Source organism: Dermacentor albipictus, chromosome 8 (assembly GCF_038994185.2).
Source record: "Dermacentor albipictus isolate Rhodes 1998 colony chromosome 8, USDA_Dalb.pri_finalv2, whole genome shotgun sequence".
Taxonomy (NCBI): domain Eukaryota; kingdom Metazoa; phylum Arthropoda; class Arachnida; order Ixodida; family Ixodidae; genus Dermacentor; species Dermacentor albipictus.
Genome location: NC_091828.1, coordinates 71,320,341 through 71,340,701, shown reverse-complemented (window position 1 = coordinate 71,340,701; position 20,361 = coordinate 71,320,341). Strand labels below are relative to the sequence as shown.

Genomic DNA, 20,361 nt, shown 5'->3' with positions numbered 1-20,361 from the left:
TCGCGGACGCTAATGAGGATTCAGGAAAGGTATTACTGGCCTCGCCTGACCACCAACGTCGAGACATGCCGAGACTGTCAGCGACGCAAGACACCACCGACAAAGCCAGCGGTATTACTGCAACCGATGGACCCTCCTTGCCAACCATTTCGACAGAGTTGGGACCATTTTCAACGTCAACGTCCGGAAACAAGTGGATCATCGTGGCAACGGACTCCCACGCCCGCTTCGCGGAAACGAAGGCTTTGCCGAAAGGTAGTGCAGCCAAAGTGCCAAACTTTTTCGTCGAGAGCTGTCTAGGAAGCGAGAAAGCAGTGCGACTGTGTCCAATTCTGCGTCCAGTTTGACTGTGTCCAGTCCAGTGTCCGACTGTCTGCCAGTTCGAGACCTTTGCTACAGTGACATGGCGCCCCAGAAATCCTCATAACCAACAAAGGAACAGACTTTACAGCGGAGCTCACCCAAGCCATTCTGCAAGCAGCCAGACGAGCCACAGGACAATGGCTGACCATCCGCACACGAATGGTCTTTCGGAGCGCCTGAATAGGACCCCTCGCCCACATGCTAGCAATGTACCTCGACGGCGAACACAGAACCTGGAATGCCGTCCTATCGTACATAACCTTCGCTTACAGCATGGCAGTGTCAGAAAAATACAGACCACACCATTCCAACTGGTTCAAACTACGAAGGAATGAAGAAGAAATTTGGTTCAACACAGTCGCACTGCTGTCTCGCTTCCTAGTGTTTTCGTATTTTTTCGACGTTGTGTCAAAGAGAATTGTCGACCAGGTTGGTCGACTCGCCAAGATACCTTCCCTAATGGAGCCAGGGGAGGGGCGCGGGCGGGGCCTTCCCCTCCCATCGTTTCGATAGGAGCCTGCAGAAGAGCCCGATCTGGTTGCGGCGAGAGCTCCGTCATGACTACGCCTGACCTGACACCGGGCCACAGACAACTGACTCACCCTGAGAGCAACCATGAATGTAAGCGATATAAGGTTACAAAAACAGACGACGAGTCTATGCTTATTGATGATTGTGACATAGCTGGCATCGCATATCTGGACGATGAAGGCTTCAGGGGTGCGATCTTGTACGCGTTCCAAAATAGAACGGAGGCGGTTCGTTCCACCGAGCCAAATACGATTCGTCAATTTGAACCGTGCCGAACGCCATGACATGAATTGTGACGTGATATCTGCTGTCAATCATTCCGTGTCGTCTGCTATCGGATGAACGGAACGGAACATAGCGCCTACTTCGTGACGTAAAGAACGGACCGCCTCCGTTCTATTTTGGAACGCGTACAAGATCGCACCCCTGGCTTCTGCGTCACCGCAAGGAAAGGACCATCGGAATCCCAGTGATCATTACCCCTGCCACAGAAGGAGCCAACCTGAAAAAAGTGAATCCCATTGTTCCGTCTACGGAAATTGAGAAAATTGGCGCATCGCCAGTTAGGAGCCGATTTACTGCTCAAGGAGCACTGCTTCTAGATGTACAGACGGAAGAGCATGTCAATTTCCTTTTCAGTTGCAAGTCAATCTCAGGGACTGCAATCTCAGCACGAGCGCCCAATTGATACCTGCGAACGCGTGAATTATTAGAGGAGTACCTAAGTGGTACACTGACGCGGAACTGTTAGAATACCTAAAGCCTCAAAGTGTTTGACATGCAAGGAGAGTCACGCAACGCGTCCAAACTTCCGAATCTGATTGGGAGTCCAGGTGAGCCAGCACCGTGGCTCTTACGTTCGCTCCAAACACAAACCGTTTAGTGAAGATCAACTTGGGCTTCACATAACACGAGACCATTGTCTACGTTGAGACACCACCTCACTGCTTCAAGTGTCAGCGCTAGGGACATGTGGCCAAGTACTGCCGTGGTGAGCAGCGGTGTAAGCGATGTAGAGGACCGCATGATTTCTAAACATGCGCGTGCAGCGAGAACTTTGTGCAAACTGTAGTGATGGTCATCCAGCTAGTTATAGAAAGTGTCCTACGCGGGCAGCGACCACAAAGCGAAAGAAAACGTTTATCTTGGGGCCAACAGGAAAGGATGAAAAAAAATACGACGAAGAAAAAGACAGAGAGTCGCAGAGAGTCAGACGAATTCAAATGGAGCTCAGAAAGTGAAATTGATTTCACAAGCCTGAACACTTATCCAGGAATCCAGGACACAGTTCTGCCATCGCGCAGCGGACCGGCTAAAGCAGCAAATGTGTGAACAGAGGCCCCGTACACGGGAAGACTGCTGAACAACCGGAGCAGCGAAGTTATGTGTCTGCACTACAGCGACCCCAATCGCCTTGCGATGAAAAAACACCACAGGAGGACTGTCAGTAAGTGCTACGTGCTCTCTTCAAGGCCTTGCGATCACACGTAGAGAAGATGCCGGCGAGCTTGATGAAGGACATGCTCGAAGTAGTCCTGGCTGTCGAGTCAGTAATTCTAAGCTCCGCCTCTTCTTAAAGCACCTAGCAATATGGATGCGGTCAGGACACAATGTTCACCATCTCGCACAAAGGTGCACCTTATTATGCAATAGAACTGTGTGGGTCTTGCGTGCCATTTACCTAAACTGTCGCTTTTCTTGCGCAACATGCCTGTGCCAATATTGGCCCTGTCCGAGACTGGTCTTTCAAGTTCCAGATCAATTGCTGGTTTTGTCGCACATGAAAACCAAAGTGTTCCGGCATTTCCGAACGAAAGCGCCATGCTATATGTCAGACGTGAAATACCACATTGCGTTCTATCAGTTCAAGGCCTTTGCAACAGCGCTTTGGAAGTCACTGCTGTACAAGTACAGCTGAGAAACCGAAGCCTCAGTGTGGCATCTGTATATGTGAGGTCTCACCTGAAGGTCTTGATGGGAGAAATTATAAGACCTCTGCAGCCGCTGCCCAACTCCGAGGATTATATGTGGGGACTATAACGCGTACCATACTGTGTGGGGCGACAAGACGATTGATGCACGTGGGAAGCAAATTGTTAATGCTTTAGACACCGAGGGACTCTGCGTGGCAAATGAGAGCCAACGTTTTTTCGACCACCGGCCTCTTACAGTTTCATTGACTTTACATTACACTCAGCGGACATCATCGCATCGTCAACGACGCGTAAAGAGAGAATGGGCAGCGACCATTTTCCTGTCGTCGTTAACATTGCTGGATATAGAACCAAAGGCTGAAGATCCTCTCCTGTGACGCATTAGGATACGTACAGGGACGGCCTAAGCGAATCGTCTGGAGACCTCTTCACGGACATGCTACGTAGCAAGAGATTAGCTACCACTGAGATGAAGCTACCTGGCAACTTCCCCGCTCCGGATCTAAAGCTCAAAAATCTATGCGCTGCCCGTAGAAGAGCGGAGCGGAGTCTGATCAGGACGAAGGGCGACCCACCAATGAAGTATATATATAACAGGATTAACGCAGGGATTCTACTTTACACAAGGAAACTAAGAGATCCATGGGCAACGTTTTGTGCAAGCCTACCGGTCTTCGCGCCAGTTCCAAAGATATGGTGGGTCGTTAATAACCTTGCTAGCAACTTTCGACCAAAAAAGCCATTTGAAGCCCTAGCTTTGAGGTAAGCCAAGACGCTCGCTTGTCTTGCGAATGCCTTTGCTGAAATGTACCCTTCCGACAACTAACCCGCCTCCGCCGCTATCGTCGTGTCTAATGGGTGCTCCTTTCACACTCAGAGAGTTGGAACTAGCTGTGAGCAGACTCCAACTTCGCTGCGCGGTGGGACCTGACTTTATTAGTAATGAGATGCTGACTAATCTACGGGTTTAAAGATGACGTGATTTGCTGGCATTTTTTCTCCAAGCGTGGGCTAGCGGGGATATTCCCCATTTAGGGAAGGTAGCATGCGTGGTCCGGTTCTGAAGCCTGGAAAGAATCCTGAAGCTCTCGACGCGTACAGACTGGTATCACTGACCTCCTGTGCAGCGAAGCTAATGGAGGAAATGGCGTGCACAAGACTCGGCATGTCGAGCAGGGTTGAAAACTATCATCGAGTATGACTGGGTTTCGGCAGCGTCTAAGCGCTCAAGACCCTGAGGTGCACCTGCTAAGCCACATAGAAGATTACAATGCGGATGGCCTGTCGACACTCGCAGTTTTCATGGATGTTTCCAAGGCTTACGACTACGTGTCTCAAACAGCCATCATCAGCCAGTTACTAGTTATAGGCGTCACGGGTCATCTCTTGCACTTCATACATACGTTCCTCAGTGATCGTCGCATCAGAGTTCGTCTTGGCGACACTTTAAGCGATGAAGTACGTATATTTCGCGGTGGGCCAGAGGGGAGTGTTTTATCTCCCTTATTATTTAATAGTGACATAACTAGCCTCCCAAGAGTACTAAACCTACGAACACAAGCGAAGATATTCATATATGCCGATGATATCTGCATATGGGTCTCCGGCTACCAGCATCGCCACCTCGCACGAATAGCCCAGGGAGCAGTAAATGCCATTCAAGACCACTTGGCAACGATTGGATTATCACTATCAGCAGAGAAATTATCATTCGTACTGTTTCCTAGAGTGAAAAGATAATATAAATGCTTGACGCTGAATTTGGACGGATACCATATTCGACAAGTCACCAACCTCCAATACTTTGGCATTACCTTAGACCACAGGCTCCTCTGGCGTCGCCGTATTGACCACGTTCTGGCGTCATCGTCACCCAGGCTACATGGGCTCAAGCTAGTCGCTGTCATCATCATCATCATCATCATCATAATCATAATCATCATCATCATCCTCATCAGCCTGGTCACCCCCACTGCAGGACAAAGGCCTCTCCCATACTTCTCCAACTACCCCAGTCATGTACTAATTGTGGCCATGTTGTCCCTGCAGACTTCTTAATCTCATCCACCCACCTAACTCTCTGCCGCCCCCTGCTACGCTTCCCTTCCCTTGGAATCCAGTCCGTAATGTTTAATTACCATCGGTTATCTTCCCTCATTACACGTCCTGCCCATGCCCATTTCTTTTTCTTGATTTCAACTAAGGTGTCATTAACTCGCGTTTGTTCTCTTACCCAACCTGCTCTTTTCTTATCCCTTAACGTTACACCTATCATTATTCTTTGCATTGCTCGTTGCGTCGTCCTCAATTTAAGTAGAACCCTTTTCGTAAGCCTCCAAGTTTCTGCCCCATACGTGAGTACGGTTAAGAAAGACCTAGCTGTTATATACTTTTCTCTTGAGGGATAATGGCAATCGTTATTAGGGACGGTGTAGTGAATAATTTCAAGTTCTCCTAACTATATGAGGTTTGTTAACGTGTACACAATGCGCCGCGTTTTATAGATGTATATCTTTTTGTTTCTCGTTTCAGTGGCACCTTGGCTGCTACAAGAAAAGCATGACGCCCACTTATAGAGGTTTCGATAGCTTCTACGGCTTCCACTACGGAGAGGAGGACTACTATAGCCACAACGCAACATTTGTACGTATACAACGAGGCGAAAACGGTACGGGTGTAGACTACAAATGACGTCTCTCATTAGGGAGAAGAATAAAATAGTCGGAGTTACCAGTATTCATCGAAAGCATAGAGCCGTTTGTAACCAATATAACGAAACTGAAAGCATGCTTGCAAGAGTCGAGTCAAGGTAAGCATAACTTATTTCAATTACGCTGTTCTCTTTAGCTGACGAGTACGCAATGCTTCGACTTGAAACTTTCTGGTAATGCAAATGAATAGAAAGCGCAATTTGTTTTGCACGCAGACGAGAGTTCTAAACGTGCATTATATATCTCACTAGAGTGTCGAAAGCGACACGTTTGGCTTCGATAAAGGAAATCAAAAATGCGTTTGAGCGGGTCTACAATACGTTACTTCATGCAAAAAAAATTGCACATTATCTGTACACATTACTTGAACATTGAGTACAAAAGTATACGCGTCTTTCTCGAACGCATTCTTTTTTCAGCGCTCACACATCGTCGTCGATGAACTATTTTAAAATATCCCCCGAACAGCAATACCGGCATCGTATGTATGAAGCGCACGCGAAATGGACAATGAAACCAATGGAAACGTTCTCGCGTCACCTTTGGCTTAAATGTATTACCTCTACTTTGACTTGCAATTGGATCACAGCTTCTCTTGAGCTTTTTGGCCGTTACATCAATACATACACCAATAATACACCAATACATCTTCCTGTATTGTCCTGCTGACTCAATCTCATCTCAAGTGGAGAAAGGCTGATTGCCTGAACAAATTTTTGGATGAATACCACTGCTGATATATGTAGGTATGTAAAACTTCTTACGAACACAAACCTTGGTAGAAAGAATGCGCTTACCTTGGGGATAATAAAGGCATGTGGAGTGGTCCTTTTGTTTTCAAGGGAATTTATGCTTAAGTAGCGATTACAGCCCTATCAGATACAGGTCTGCATATCTGAGTCGCAACAAACTCTGAGGGAGCATCTATCACTGTTCTTTTTCGCAACCGGAATCCACCTTCTCATGTGTTAGCAAGACCCATTGATTCATGAAGTGCCGGTGAAGCCTGCTGTGTCTGCTGCGTTGCCACACATTGAATTCAGATTAATAGTATTGAATTTTCGATCAATTTGAACTAACATTCGCATCATTATGGTTAAGTTATGTTTGCCTAGCGTTTGCTTTAAAGTTTCCTTAAACATCAGATAAACCTCCGCCTGACGCCCATCCCTACATTTGTGCAGGATCCGCCTTTCTTCCAAAGCCAAACTCCCGTCTTTTAGCATAAGAATTTGAATATTTCGAGCAGTTTCTTGCTGAGGATTTCTTTATTTCTTCTCTTTCCATGGCAACGATACACCCTTTCGCCACAGCAGAGTATTTTATTCGAATTTCACGAAGCTGTCCATCTATGCTTGCTATCGTGAACTGGCCAAAGTGTGGGGCAACCGCCAATACGCAAGGTACGAAAACACAGGTTAATTTTTAACACAGGTTAAGTTAAGTTTAAAGACACTGGTTAATTTTTAACACAGGTTAAGTTTAAAGAGTGGCAGCGCCCTTGGTTATGTTCCTAAATATTGCGAACGGTAGCGTAGAGCAACTACACAGAACTAACCAAACGAAGACAGCGTAACGTTCTTATATTTTCGGATAACATGGGCTATACGCGTACCTAATTACTCCTCCTTGCGCAGGAAAACCATACAGGTCTCGACTTCTGGTTGAACACGGAGCCAAGGTGGTCCGACTCTGGAATATATTCCACAACACTCTACACAGAAAGAGCCCAGTATCTCATACGCAACAGAAAGAAGGTGAAATTGCTGGGCTCCAAACATCATGGTTTGTTGCACCAGCTGTTCTTTTGCGTTGCGTAGCATGTTACGAGATGTACAGGTCTATCAGGTGAGGCCGTAGTTGTGACGTAACGTATCGAACACATGCTGCAAGTTACCAAGCATTGTGATGATGAAATGTTTATAGAGAAATGATGCCGGTGAAGTGTACATCCGAATGGGATAAGCCTATCGGAGACTGTTTCGGCCGTGGAAAAGAAAGCGTATCTCATTATAGTGGCGGAAGATCTGACTTTATTGTTAATGGATTTGATGCAGTGTATTGTCGACGGAATGAAGTGGTCGAAAAGAGATAGAGCACAGTAAAGTACGCGAAGCTAGGCTCCGCCACACGTAAGGCGTGGTTATTGTTGTACCAGTAACATAATCTTTAGCATGCATATCAGGGTAATAGCGAACTGAAAGTACCAAGTACAAGCGGACACAGCCAGTGTGCGTGACACAGGAAAGCAACGATATGAGCATAATTGTAACAGAAAGAAAAACGCCGTTTGGGTGGCAGTACACTACATAGCAAAGCAACATCATCCGGCTACAGGCTTGAGTCCTTGCCCAATTTGCAGAACCAGGGCAGTGCAAGGTCCTTGAAAGCGTTTTTTCTTGCTTGCAGAGATCTAAATTATGTTTGTGCTAATAACCAGGACGCACAAGACAACAGTGATGGCTACCTAAATTTGCCTTTGAGCTCAATGAATGACTCAGTCATTTTGGCATATGTGTGACGTATGGAGTGGAAATACAGGTACCTATGTTTTTCTTTCAGCCACTCTTTTTAGTAGTGAGCTACCAGGCAGCACATGGGACGGCAGGTCCTGAGCTACTTCAAGCACCACCGGAGAACATCGAGAAGTTTCCCTACATCCAAGATAAAAAAAGGAAGATATTTGCTGGTGAGAACATATGTTTTTTAATTCTTACCTTGCCAAGTGTATTCATAGCGACATTCTAGAGCTTCAGATAAATGCCTTATTCCGCAAATTGAGCAGATTGATGCCCTGCTACATAAATTCATAAAATAGGTGTTACCATCGAATAACCAACTAGTTTAGAACGTTTAGCTAGTTAAATTCCCATTTACGTGCCCCAAAGTGATCGTGTGTTCTCATTTCGGTATCAAGAACAGCCAGTGCTGCAGGAAATACTGGTTTAGTAGGAATCCTAAGACCTGCATCAATACCGAGGTATTCGTCGCCAAAAATTCTGCCATAGAATTTGGGTTCGATATAGCTTTCCTCTGTATTTCTTAAGAAAACCTATCTTGCATATGATTCTACAGTTACATATTAAGAGAATAGGGCGGCGTACATACGCAAGAAGCCAAGTCTTGCGTGTGCTTGGCTTGGAAACAAAAAAGGATGCGCCCGCAAGCAAATCGTGAGCCATTTGCGCTCCGTGACATAAACCTCTTTTTCAACGGCGTCCGCTTGAGCCTAGATTATATTTTATTGGCAACATTGGACTGCATTGTATCCTAAACGAGCGAAAGACTGAACGCGGCAAGTTCCAGAAACGTTTGCTTTGCCCCAATGGCCCAAGCGCGAAGAAATCAGTTGAAACGTGTGACGTCACTGACTTACGGGCACGGGCGTTTCAGCGCTAAATTAAAAAAAAATGAAGTTTGGCCTTATTTTATTCTACTTGTGATCAAACGCTTATCACGAAAGTAAATAGACTCTTTTTAGGAAAAACCTAACCAGTCTCTAGACAGATTTAGTGCTTCTCTCTACTGTCGTTTTAAGTCTGAGTATCTGTGTTTTCAACTAGCTGAAAACACTATACATGAGTTCATGGTCAATGCAACAACAATTACAAGAGCGGGTTATGATTTTATTGCGAAACATTCTTTACCTAATTCATGACGCTTTGTGGTAGGTAGGTAGGTAGGTAGGTAGGTAGGTAGGTAGGTAGGTAGTAGGTAGGTAGGTTATCAGGTAGTTGGGTACGTAGGTAGGTAGGCCGGTGGATAGTAGGTAGGTAGGGTTTATCTCACCTCGCTTTCAGAAAAATAAAATATCGTGTGACCGGTGCGGGAAACGAGCTTCTGCCTTCGAGTATTGCCGCGGAGTGTTCTAACCATCAGGCCATTATCGCGAGCATGCCTTGCTTGCTCCAAAGCCAGCCAGCATTTTGAAACGCCGGACGCCTGCACGGTGTACCACTTTGTCGTCATCCTTCCTTGGGACAGCTCTCACTTTGACGCACGTACCGTGTCAGACTGCACTATCTCTGGGGTCACGTGACCGGTAGTTACATTGTAAAAGCTTACGCCACGTAGAAACTGTACGACAGTGTACAGATTTCACATTCGCCCAAGTTAATGAAGTTTTCATATTCCTTCATCGAAGTACAAATGCCATCGTCTTAAGTACACCACAAGAAATGGCCATAAGTACAGTCAACCACAAAAAAATATTGATCACGGGATCTCAGAAAGCGTTCAACTTCTGAGCCGTCTGTAACGGTGGTAAGTAAAACTGAACATTACAATGTTGTTCACTTATACTAGCAGAGGCTATAAATGCGAATACTTAGCTGCGCTGTGATGCTGCGCAGATATTCAGCTTTTTCTCAGATCTCGTGTTCTGGAAAACTTTTGGTTGACTGGACGTACGACTGTATCTCGCGTAGTCGCTTATTCGCAATCCGTGTTTCTCTTGCTTACGCTTGTCCAATACGTTGTAGAATTCACCGTTTTTATGGAAACAGCGCAAAGGGACGTGAAGAAATGGAGGAAAGACAAAAGAAAAACGGGCACTGTTTCTTCCTTTTATCCATGTCCCTTTGCACTGTTGCCATAAAGGACGATGAATCCCAACCGACTCGCCCACTTTACCATTTTACCTATGAAGAACTCAACAATCGCCATGTCATATGTTGTAGTCGAAGGGCCAGCGTAGAAATCATGTCACTGCTGTCATAAGATTATCTACAACGTGATTGTCGTCTTGCTGCTGTCGTCACACACATATAACTACTCAGTTTATGGCAACACGCTGGTCCACCTGGTATCGTTTCGCGGAACCCAACTAAAGTTCTGGATATCCAGGTAGCTACAAAATGATCCGCATAAAGTGAGGTTACCACAGGCGTAGATTCTGTACAATCCTTTGTCTTCGATTCAGGTGTAGAATTTCGGTACATAAGTTAATCATGACAACGCTTGCTGATAAACCTTATTTAACTAATTAGAATAAAACGACATGGTTGCTCAACGCCAGCGCAATGAATGCGGCGTTCGTTATACCTCTGCGTTATTAACCAGGAATATGCAAGCACGGCAAACACCATGCGCACCGACAGAGATACAGACTCACTATATGCGCCGCAATAAAGGAACAACTGATTATCATTTTCATTGAAATTATGAAGCCACGACAGGTTCTCTGTTCAGACATAGTCTCACATAACCAACAGGTTCCTCTATCTGCACCTGTCTGTAATGTTTCATGTTATCAGATTACTGTGTGTTCAGCATATCGCAGCCCTTATCAACGCTTATACTCCTTCCGTTATGCAGGCGTTGTAGATGCAATGGACCACTCCGTAGGACAAATCTTCAAAACGATGGGAGAAACCGGGATGCTGGAAAACGTTGTCATGCTCTTTACAAGTGACAACGGTGGAACTCCGTTCGGCTACCACTCGAGTCGAAGCTTCAACTGGCCTCTGCGTGGAGCAAAATTTTCTCTTTGGGAAGGCTCCACCAGAGTGGCGGCTTTCGTCTGGAGTCCCCTGTTGGAGCGGACTCGAAGGGTGTCAAGCCAGCTGATGCACCTCACGGACTGGTTCGCAACATTCTACAAGATCGCAGGTAGGCATACGCGTTGGGGCATTGTTGTCTGAAAGAAATTGCTCAATGTAGATGCCAAGTATTGTTGTCACTGTAAATACCTCAGTATTATCTATATGTGGACGTAGGACACCGCTCCTGTGCTGTTCGGTCTGTTTGTGAAGTTTTCCATCGGGACTAGCTATCTGTTTTTTTTAACCTTTAACCTACTCCCCTTGAATTTGCACAGACAAGATTCTGTACGAGGCAGCGCGTTTTCTTTCACAAATGCGACGATCGCCTCTTCTCACTGCCACCCTTCTGCTGGATGCAACAACGTAAATTGTGGAGAAGCATTCTTTTCTATCCTGTACACTTCTTCAACAGCACTGAAAATACAAAATAAAGCACCATCAGGTCTCATTGAGTGCTGCTCTTACTGCATCACAAGGAATTAAATTCAGCTGAACACACGGGCACATTTAATATCCCATTGCTGGAATACGGTGAAAGCTGCTCCGATTCTCGGCAAGACCAACGTTCGTTCAGAGTTGCTGTGAATCATCCTGCTGTTTCCAGTTTTTTTTTGCCCTCATTAGTGGCCAGTGGCTTACGCTACTGAATATCAGTTTTTCGCAGATACGTTCTTAATTAAACTTACCATAGTCTTTGCAAGTTCCAGTTCTCAGTCATTTCTTGAAAGTCATCTCCCTTGCTGGATAACAGGCCGATGTCGTCTACATGGAGCAGGTCATTAAAGCGGTCCCCGTTTAAGCTAATGTCACATTATTCCCAACTTCGGATTTACGATATTTCATGCGAGCAAGCCATCAAATAAAAATGAAGGTATTGCTTCCTTGTCTGACACCATGCATCCATATTCTTGTGTTTAGTTAAGGATTGCCGTAACTGCTGAGTCCTTCTAAATAATAAGATATTGCCATGTGCTAATTATACATCCCTTCACCACTCAACGCCTCCGTGACTGCTAGTATCTCTTCGGAATGGCATGTGGCTTCTTACGCTATAAACTTCATACGGAGAGCGTCGTTACAGTCCACAGACATAACCTCCATAATGATATGGACGACCTCTAATGATGAATGCCTCGTTCAAAGCATACCCGGTTTCCTAGGTTGAATGACATCGACTGTAGCTTCCCTGATATTCCAAAGTGCAGTAATTAAAATATGAATCGAAGCCATTTCGCCCAATTTTGAGAAGTGCATCACTGCTCATTAGTCGATTGCTTGGCTAAATTACACGCTGACGGTTCTGCGTCCGTGTTTCACTGCCCGGCTCACTTCCTACTGCAACCGCGAAAAACCAATACATGCGCCAATAGAATCATGTTAAGCCCACCTATCTGGTATCATATTCAAATTTTGCAATCCGGGAGCGGCACATCTCCTACATCATCCCCGCATTTTAGGTGGCGACGAATCGAGCTTGGAGCTGGTGGACGGATTGGACATGTGGCAGTGCTTGTCCACGGGCTCGGATTCCGTTCGCCAGGAGATTCTGTACAACGTCGATTTCCTGGACTCAACGAAGTCCTTTGTGGCAGCTATCCGCGACTCGCGGTACAAGTTGGTACTCGACGCAGCGGGTGCTCATGACAACCGCCACCGAACAATAGGCGGTCATCGTCCTAGCAGAGACCTCGATGAACTGCTCGCGCGGTCAACCACTGCTGGCGTGCTGAAGGATCTGTACAAGGTGGATCGCCTAAACTTCCCTAAGGGCTGGAGACAGAGAGCGACAATTTCGTGCGGTGGAGGACCAAGCAAAAGCTTCTCACCCAATGATACGGTGTTCCTGTTCGACATCGTCCAGGATCCGTGCGAGCTGAACAACGTGGCCGAAAAGCACCCGAAGGTAAGCGTTTAGAGCCAAGGATAATTCAATTCAGAAACAAAATTCTGTTCATACTGCTTGTCATTAATCCAGGGGTGCAGGAGCTGTTCCGAAAAGGATAGGCTGCTTGCTTAGCGCACTTTTCAAGATATCTTACCGATATACCGATATACAATATACCTTACCGATATATACAAGGACGTGTTTCTCTAGAAAGCTACGCAATATACCTACGTTTATTCGTTCAGAGATCTGCTTCACAAAATAGTCTTCATGCTGAAGGGCACCAGCGCTATGGATTCCTTGGCACAGAGCTTGGTGTATGAATCAATGATAGAATGTGGCCCTGTTCATTATTTCATCATCGTAATCTTACACTTGTTACCTCAAAGTCAATATTTGCCCTGTCACTTGAAGATTTCAACTTTCTTGTCACGTCCTAGGTCTTTTTTTTTATTTGCCGGAAGTTGTGGCCCATTTACCTTGCAGGTGAAGTGTTTATTTCCAAAACGACATGGTTCCATTCAGCTTGGCTTCTGGCTTGATATTTACATGCTGACCTCGGAAATGCGATATAAATTCTGGAACCAAGTAACTAGCTTTAGTGTTTCTTGTCCCCATAAGCTTGCAGTTTTTCTTGCCCACTGAACCATAGCAGTTTGAATAACCCTATTGAATTACGAATCTTGTATACTCGTACCTCTGAAAAATGTATTGAGTCACGAGACCAGCACATACGAAGCGCATCTATCAACTGTTTATTAAGTCGAATAGGGATAAAGACAAATGCGCAAACTGGGCTTGCATGGCACGTGTGGCCTATCTGTTAGTGCTTTTCCTAAGGAACTGATTAAGCAACTTAGTTGTGCACTCGCTCCAGACATTTTCATGGTTGCCTGAGATGGACAACTGTCTGTCTGAGCACGATCCACATTGAACTTACGCATGTGCGGTATGTTCTGGAAAGCTAACTACACGGTTATATAACTGTCCCTCTAAGCGTTTTTTTGCTGCTTGCTAAAGCTGTTACCTCCCTGAAGTACGAGGTACATTTCCAATTGTAGCTTTGAAACCATGCGAACAAGCGGAATTGGAAAAACTGACAAAAGCAGTAAAAGAATGCACTAAAACTAGCCTGCGTCCTTCCTTCACGATGAAGACACACAAGGAAGGAGAGCCGTTCCGTTTGGTGATTGAAGACAAAGCTTCCTGGCAGTGCCACGTCACCCGTTTTATGAAGGAACATTTATAGTTGATACCGGTAGAGGATGCCTTCGTTATACAAAATTCGGATTTTGTAGAGGATTTGCTGAAAGAAAGCAGACAGATCGTCTGTTTCTCGGCGGACGTCAAGGGTCTCTTCTACAATGTGCCGCAGCATGAGATACTAAAGAAAGTTGAGGAGTACATAGACAGATACGGGAGCACATGATGCATGATCAAGAGTGGGGAGAATCTGGGACCATTCATATCAAAGCAAAGGAAGTACTTGAGCTTTCTGTTTGATGAATCAAACGGTCACCCGTTCAACTAAAAGGACGGCGTCAGTGTCGGGCCATCAATTCACCCAGTTCTTTGGTACTTGTTTCTTGCTAAAGGGCACCGCCACATTCGGACCAAACTGTTCACGCTTGGTCTGCTGAAGTGCTTCCGTTTCGTGGACGACTATCTGGTCTGCATTCCCGCAGGTAGATACACAGATCCCGTTGAAGATACCACATGTTCTGTTTATGAGACGGCACACCGTGACCCTGATGCCGTGTTTGGTTTTACAGTCGACAAGTGGCTGCAGTTCTTAGAGTTGGAAATCCCTGCAGAGTTCGAACATACATGCTGTATGTATACGAGACGCAGTTGAAAAGCTATCCTGCCATACGATTACAATCACACGAAACTTAATAAGAGAGGGATTGCAAAATGTTGCATGATGCAGGCGGGGAAAACATCATGCCAGCACAAAACAAGCCAGAGCCTGGAGCTGCAAGTAGAGAGCATGGGAAGGAGTGAATTTCCTATGACAGTGATAGTGGCAGCGGCGGAAACTTTTCTCAAGGCGATCAGTTCCCCTAGTTATGGAAGAGAGCAGGCAACCAATAGTTGCTTCGCCTTACATACACAATGATATACCATGGTATGATGTACAGGTAGTGCGTAAGTTCAGCGTCGATCGCTTTCAGAGGCAGGTAATTGTCTATCCTGGGAAACCAGGAAAAAAATCGGTAGCGTGCGCATAACTATAACCTTTTCTAAATCAGTTCGTTAGGAAATGCACTATTAGAAAGGCCGCACTTGTCAAGCTCAGTTCGCGCATTGCTCTTTGCGCATGGTGCTGCTGCCCACAATGTACACCCCTTTCTTGTTTTAATAAACAGTTGATAGATGCACTTCGTATGTGCTGTTCTCATCCCTCTGGTTCAACTTTGCAGCGCTGCTTTTTAAACACAAGTCGGAAACACCCTTTTTTTGATGGTACCCTATAGATAGCTTCATTCAGCGGATTCCTGTTCTCATTTTCGCAGATCGTAGCCTCTCTGAGAAAACGCATTGATGCGTACCGAGCCGTAGTTGTACCAGCCCGAAACCAGCCTAAAGACCCTGCAAGCTTCCCAGAGTACCACAAAGGAATATGGGCGCCTTGGGTTGACTCCTCGTAACACTCACAAGGATTGAACCACCTTTTGTGCTTAAAGTCGGCACTGTGACTTCAAGCACTGCTGCAAACGTCAGCATGATCATAATTATTGTGACTACAGACGAGTGGGACCATCTCCCCGGCAAATTCATAGTGAAATAAAGTACTCTAAAACAGTCTGCACTGCAAACACGCCTACTTGTGCGCACATGCGTTTGTGCTTTCTTTCGCTTACTTGCACTGGTCATGTGCATACCTTTTACATCAACCGCAGTAATGTGTTAAAATTATGCTAATTTTTCATGCTCCCTTTCTTCATGAAATGAAATACTCCATCCACTGTCATTTCTTCTGCGCTTTCCTGCGATGCTGGCTTGTATCATGTCGAGCCTTTATAATTACGGCGCACGGGTCATGCCAACTGTTGGAGGTTCTCGTGCAAAAGCGAAACCTGCACTTTTTATGGGCAAGTAAGACTTTCCCGGCGTTGGCATTTCCATTTTGAAAACTTGGGGATCCCGGACATTTACCCGTTATTTCACAACACGAGAATTCTTCTGTAAGAATTTAGGCATTGCATCCGAGAACTGATCTCGTGCTGAGCAGAAGCTTTAGCACTGAGGATACCTCACCGGGCCTTCATAAGGTATGCGTGCAGCACTCATAGGGTTACGCAGTGGTGACGCTGAAGAATGAGATAGTGCCACCAGTGTAAACTAAAAATTTACCTTTTTATTCGGAGAATTTGTGCCGGAGAACACGAGGAACGCTCAAATATCCCCGATGATGCAGATCGAAGTTGTCGGTCACCGTATCGAAACTCTCGAATAAAGTTCATATGGTATTCGCAGGTATATCGCTGTACATTGGAGAGTAATTGCTGGTACTCGCGTACATTCCAGACTGTGCAACAGTATTCACGTCTCATGCGAAATTTCATTATACACGCCCCCGCATTCCAGAACATTCATCCACTTTATACTTTACCTCAACTCGACATAGTGGATGGGAGTACCACGCCTCGGCAGAAGTGCGCTTCATGGACAATCCTTACAAGGAAATCCAGAATACATCGTCCACATACCCAGCCACCACAGGATGTTACATCTTCTTATCTGTGTCCAGGCAAAGAAAAGCCCTTTTTGCGACAACAAACGTGAAGAAGTATTATGGGCTTTTAGGGCCAAACCCACGATATGATTATGAGGTATGCCACAGTGGGGGACTCGGGATTAATTTGGGCCACCTGGTAATGTTTATAACGAGCAACCGATGCCCGGTACAGGGGCGTTTCTGCATATCACCCCCATAGAAATGCAGCCGCAGTGGCGGAGAACTGAATCCGTCCATGCAGTCGCGTTTATCGGCACAGAGCCATAACCACTACACCACCACGAACGGTAAACAAGAAGTGATTACTTTGTCTTCGTACGTGAAGAGGGTTAACATTTGACCGCGATCTCGGATGCAGTTTTCCACGTTAATAACTCACCTGAAGGTACTCAAGAACCCCTCAGAAAGTATTAAGTCAGCTAGACGTATTCAGGCTTGAGGAGGACATAAAGCGAAAAACGGCAGAAAGGGACAGAGCGCAGTACTTCTGACAGTTTAAAAACACTTCTGTGAGGCGTAGGATGCCAGATAAAAGACATAATTGGCTTGCATTGTTAACCTGAGTGTTATCCCTTTCTTTTGTGTTTTGTTATCACGTCAAAATGTCTTTAGAGACGTAAATAAAGAGGCAGCTACCATGTCGGAAGCCTTTGGCTTTCTTTAAGATTAAGGGAAAAAATAAACCTGGGGAGCGGGGGGGGAGGGGGGGTTGTAAGAGATGGCTGGAGTCGTACAAGTAATGCACAGAGAATAGAACCAAAGCACTTCCGCCTTTCACTTTTAAACCTTCTCAAGTTGCTTGCTAATTGGGAAGGCAGCCATATTGATCTGACTCATGTTCTTGAAATCATTCTTAGTGTTCAAATGCTGCCCGAATTTCGTGGAGCTGCCATGAATTAAGTAAACAAATAGTTCCTCACTTCACGTCACTCTAAAAAGCCTGGTGGTGAGAAGAAAGATGTGGAACAGTGGCGACCAGGTGATCACTGGGAGTAAAGTTACTGTAATAAACCTTTTCTATATTGATTAGCGTCTAATTTCGAGCTTTTAATTGTATTATGGAGCGTCTGTGCGCGTAATTATCCCTTGCTGGGTTAGCAATTGTAAAGAGCGCTCAATGTACACAAAATCTGTAGCGATCTGTATGAATGTTCCAGATTTATGTTTCACTTTGTGGAAAACGTTGCATGCAAAAAATTACATGTTCGCTGGAACCGCAGTTCAGAACGCGGCTCTCAAATTTGGTTTAAAGCCTAAAGCTTTGAGCCGACGTGCATCTATGAGCAATGGCTCGTCTCCTCTGCAGTAACAACATTCTACCTAACAAATATAATTGAGGAATGAATCAGTGAACGCCGTCTAATTATTATGACTGCTACCACGCAGTATGCGCTTTTGCTAATCTTGATTTTTAAGAGAAAAAATTTGCGAACCTAACTGTGTCATCCCTTGGACTACATTGCTTTAACCGCCGCCAGATGAAGACACCCTGAGTGTCCTCTTGACTTTTAGCAATATGTGTATCTTGTATATTAAGGTACACAACACTTTGTATGATGCATCGGAAATATAGATTACTGATACACCGTTTGCCGATTACAACGCGATTACGATATCGGATAGCGAAAGGGTATCTTAAGAGAGTATCTACGACACATGTATCTTTGACACTGCCCAGCTCTGCGAGAGCCACGCATTTTGAGCCTCTAAGACGTGTCGCAACACAAAGACATCTTTATCCCACCATGGTTAAAAACGGTGCGACGGGCATTCTTGTTTCGGTCTATTTGTTCGGTATCCCAATGCAACGCACTTAGTGATAATACTGAATTACCTTAAACGGCAGTCAACTCACGCAAAATCCCACAGAAAAAGAATAAAAATGAAAACAAGGAAAGACAAGCTTTGGAAAGCTTGTTTACATCGCGCTGCCTACTTCTGTGTGCTGTGCACTTCATTGCTCGGACACGCAATAGGTGCTACAAGTAATTCAAATATGCTTTTCCCTGCGTTGTTTCTGTAGTGGTGGAGTGATTTAGAATATAATTAGTGCGTGTCCAATCACAAATTAGTAGGGGTGTGCGAATATTAAATTTTTTGAATACGAATCAAATACGAATAAGGCGAAAAACTGTCTTCGAATATCGAATCGAATATCGAATACATGTGTAGTATGAAAAATTGCAAAATAGGTATAGGTAGCTTTATTACCCTTTTAAAAATAATATTGCATGTTACAAGGCTGCTTCAGGTTAAAGAGGCACTCATTATAGATAATAAACACCGGTAATGCTCTCAGTGAGGTAAAACGCTTGTTACAGATTGTCTTGAAGGAAAATTAGCTGCTCAATATGGTCAGAAAGTAAACGCTCCCTATGCACTGTCACATTTCTACCGGTAGAAAAGACTTTTACTAGGAAATGAGGTGGCAGGGATTACCAAGTACTTCTGGGCGAGTGCACTTAAAAGCGGGTACCTGAGGCGGCCAATGGACTGCCACCACTCACAAGGATTCATACCCCTTTCCAGAAGAGGCTTTTCCGCGTAGTCTGTAACTTCCCTCTCAGAGGATGCCAAATGTGTCTTCTCTTTGTTGATCACTAGATCGTCAAAAGCATTCCATACACTCGATGCCACCAGTGGACACGAAGTCGACGCTGGCACGGCAGTGTCCCCACGGTGTTCCACGACATCTGCCTGGAACTCCCTTCTCACAAGGTCTTTCAGCCAGATCATCTGACCAGATGCCTGATGGACTGTGGCCTTAAAGCGCGGATCAAGAAACATGCCTAGGCTGGCCACTTCATCAAATTCGCACTCCGCACAACGAGTCTTGATAGATTTGGCAACAATGTTAGAAAACCCTGAGTTGCCTTTGCAACCTTCAAGGCATGTAGCATTCCAAAAATAATTGGGATTATAAAGCTTGGGGAAAAAGAAACCGCAACTGATCATGTCTCAAGGGTCTGAAGCAGATATACTGAAACAGAGCATACAGATAATGAGCGGATCATGCGAAGTTCACAGTTGCTACTTTTGTGGCTGCTATGCTTGATGGACAGGCGCACATGCGACCCTGTCTCATGTAAAGACTGCGTATAGCTCAGTGTTTTTTGTAATTCAAAAATTCCGCTATTGGATAGCATAACGAAGGCTGCATTCTTTTTCCACATAAAAGCAACAGAGTGCATCCTTCTCATCTCTCCACGTGACAAACTCTTTGCACACTTACCCAAGATATTTCAGCTATAGCTTGCAAAGGGAGCAGCTCATTTAACGAAAATATGCTCAGTGATGGGAATTTAACCTTTAGGCTGCCGCTGATTAATTTTCTCTTGAAACTGACCACAGAAATGTTGCCGGTTCTGTTACTCGAGGCATGTAATTTACTGCAATAAAGAATTCCACAAACGTACTTGCTCCAAAAGAACCAGTTTCGCTTCATTACGATAAATTAGCATCACTGTGAGGTGTCCACAAATAAATCAAAGTGGACAACTAATTTCACTGCCGAAAACACAAAACACCCCGTTCCAAGAATGCTGTCATGAGAGGAATTCACCCTGTATTCATGTTGCTATGCCTCAAGTAGAGTGCACCAAATTCGACCTGCATTCAAACCGCAAGGATACTACCATGACAGGAATTTCCC

The 20,361-nt window shown here is 45.2% G+C and overlaps 2 protein-coding genes across 5 annotated transcripts in view; one reads left to right on the top strand and one right to left on the bottom strand.

Annotated features, from left to right (window-relative positions):
• LOC135920710 (arylsulfatase B-like) overlaps positions 1 to 15,774 on the top strand; it is a 29,977-nt gene extending 14,203 nt beyond the window's left edge. Inside the window, exons 5-10 of one of the 2 annotated variants that reach the window (XM_070522865.1) lie at positions 5,361 to 5,471; positions 7,177 to 7,296; positions 8,102 to 8,228; positions 10,865 to 11,149; positions 12,540 to 12,985; positions 15,484 to 15,774. In XM_070522865.1, the coding sequence (XP_070378966.1) occupies positions 5,361 to 5,471; positions 7,177 to 7,296; positions 8,102 to 8,228; positions 10,865 to 11,149; positions 12,540 to 12,985; positions 15,484 to 15,618 (1,224 nt within the window). In that variant the 3' untranslated portion in view covers positions 15,619 to 15,774. Of the gene's footprint in view, positions 1 to 5,360; positions 5,472 to 7,176; positions 7,297 to 8,101; positions 8,229 to 10,855; positions 11,150 to 12,539; positions 12,986 to 15,483 lie in introns of both variants that reach the window. The other variant, XM_065454941.1, reaches the window with a different exon arrangement.
• Positions 1 to 20,361, bottom strand: part of LOC135920725 (uncharacterized) — a 295,472-nt gene that overhangs the window by 157,498 nt on the left and 117,613 nt on the right. The window lies entirely within an intron of this gene.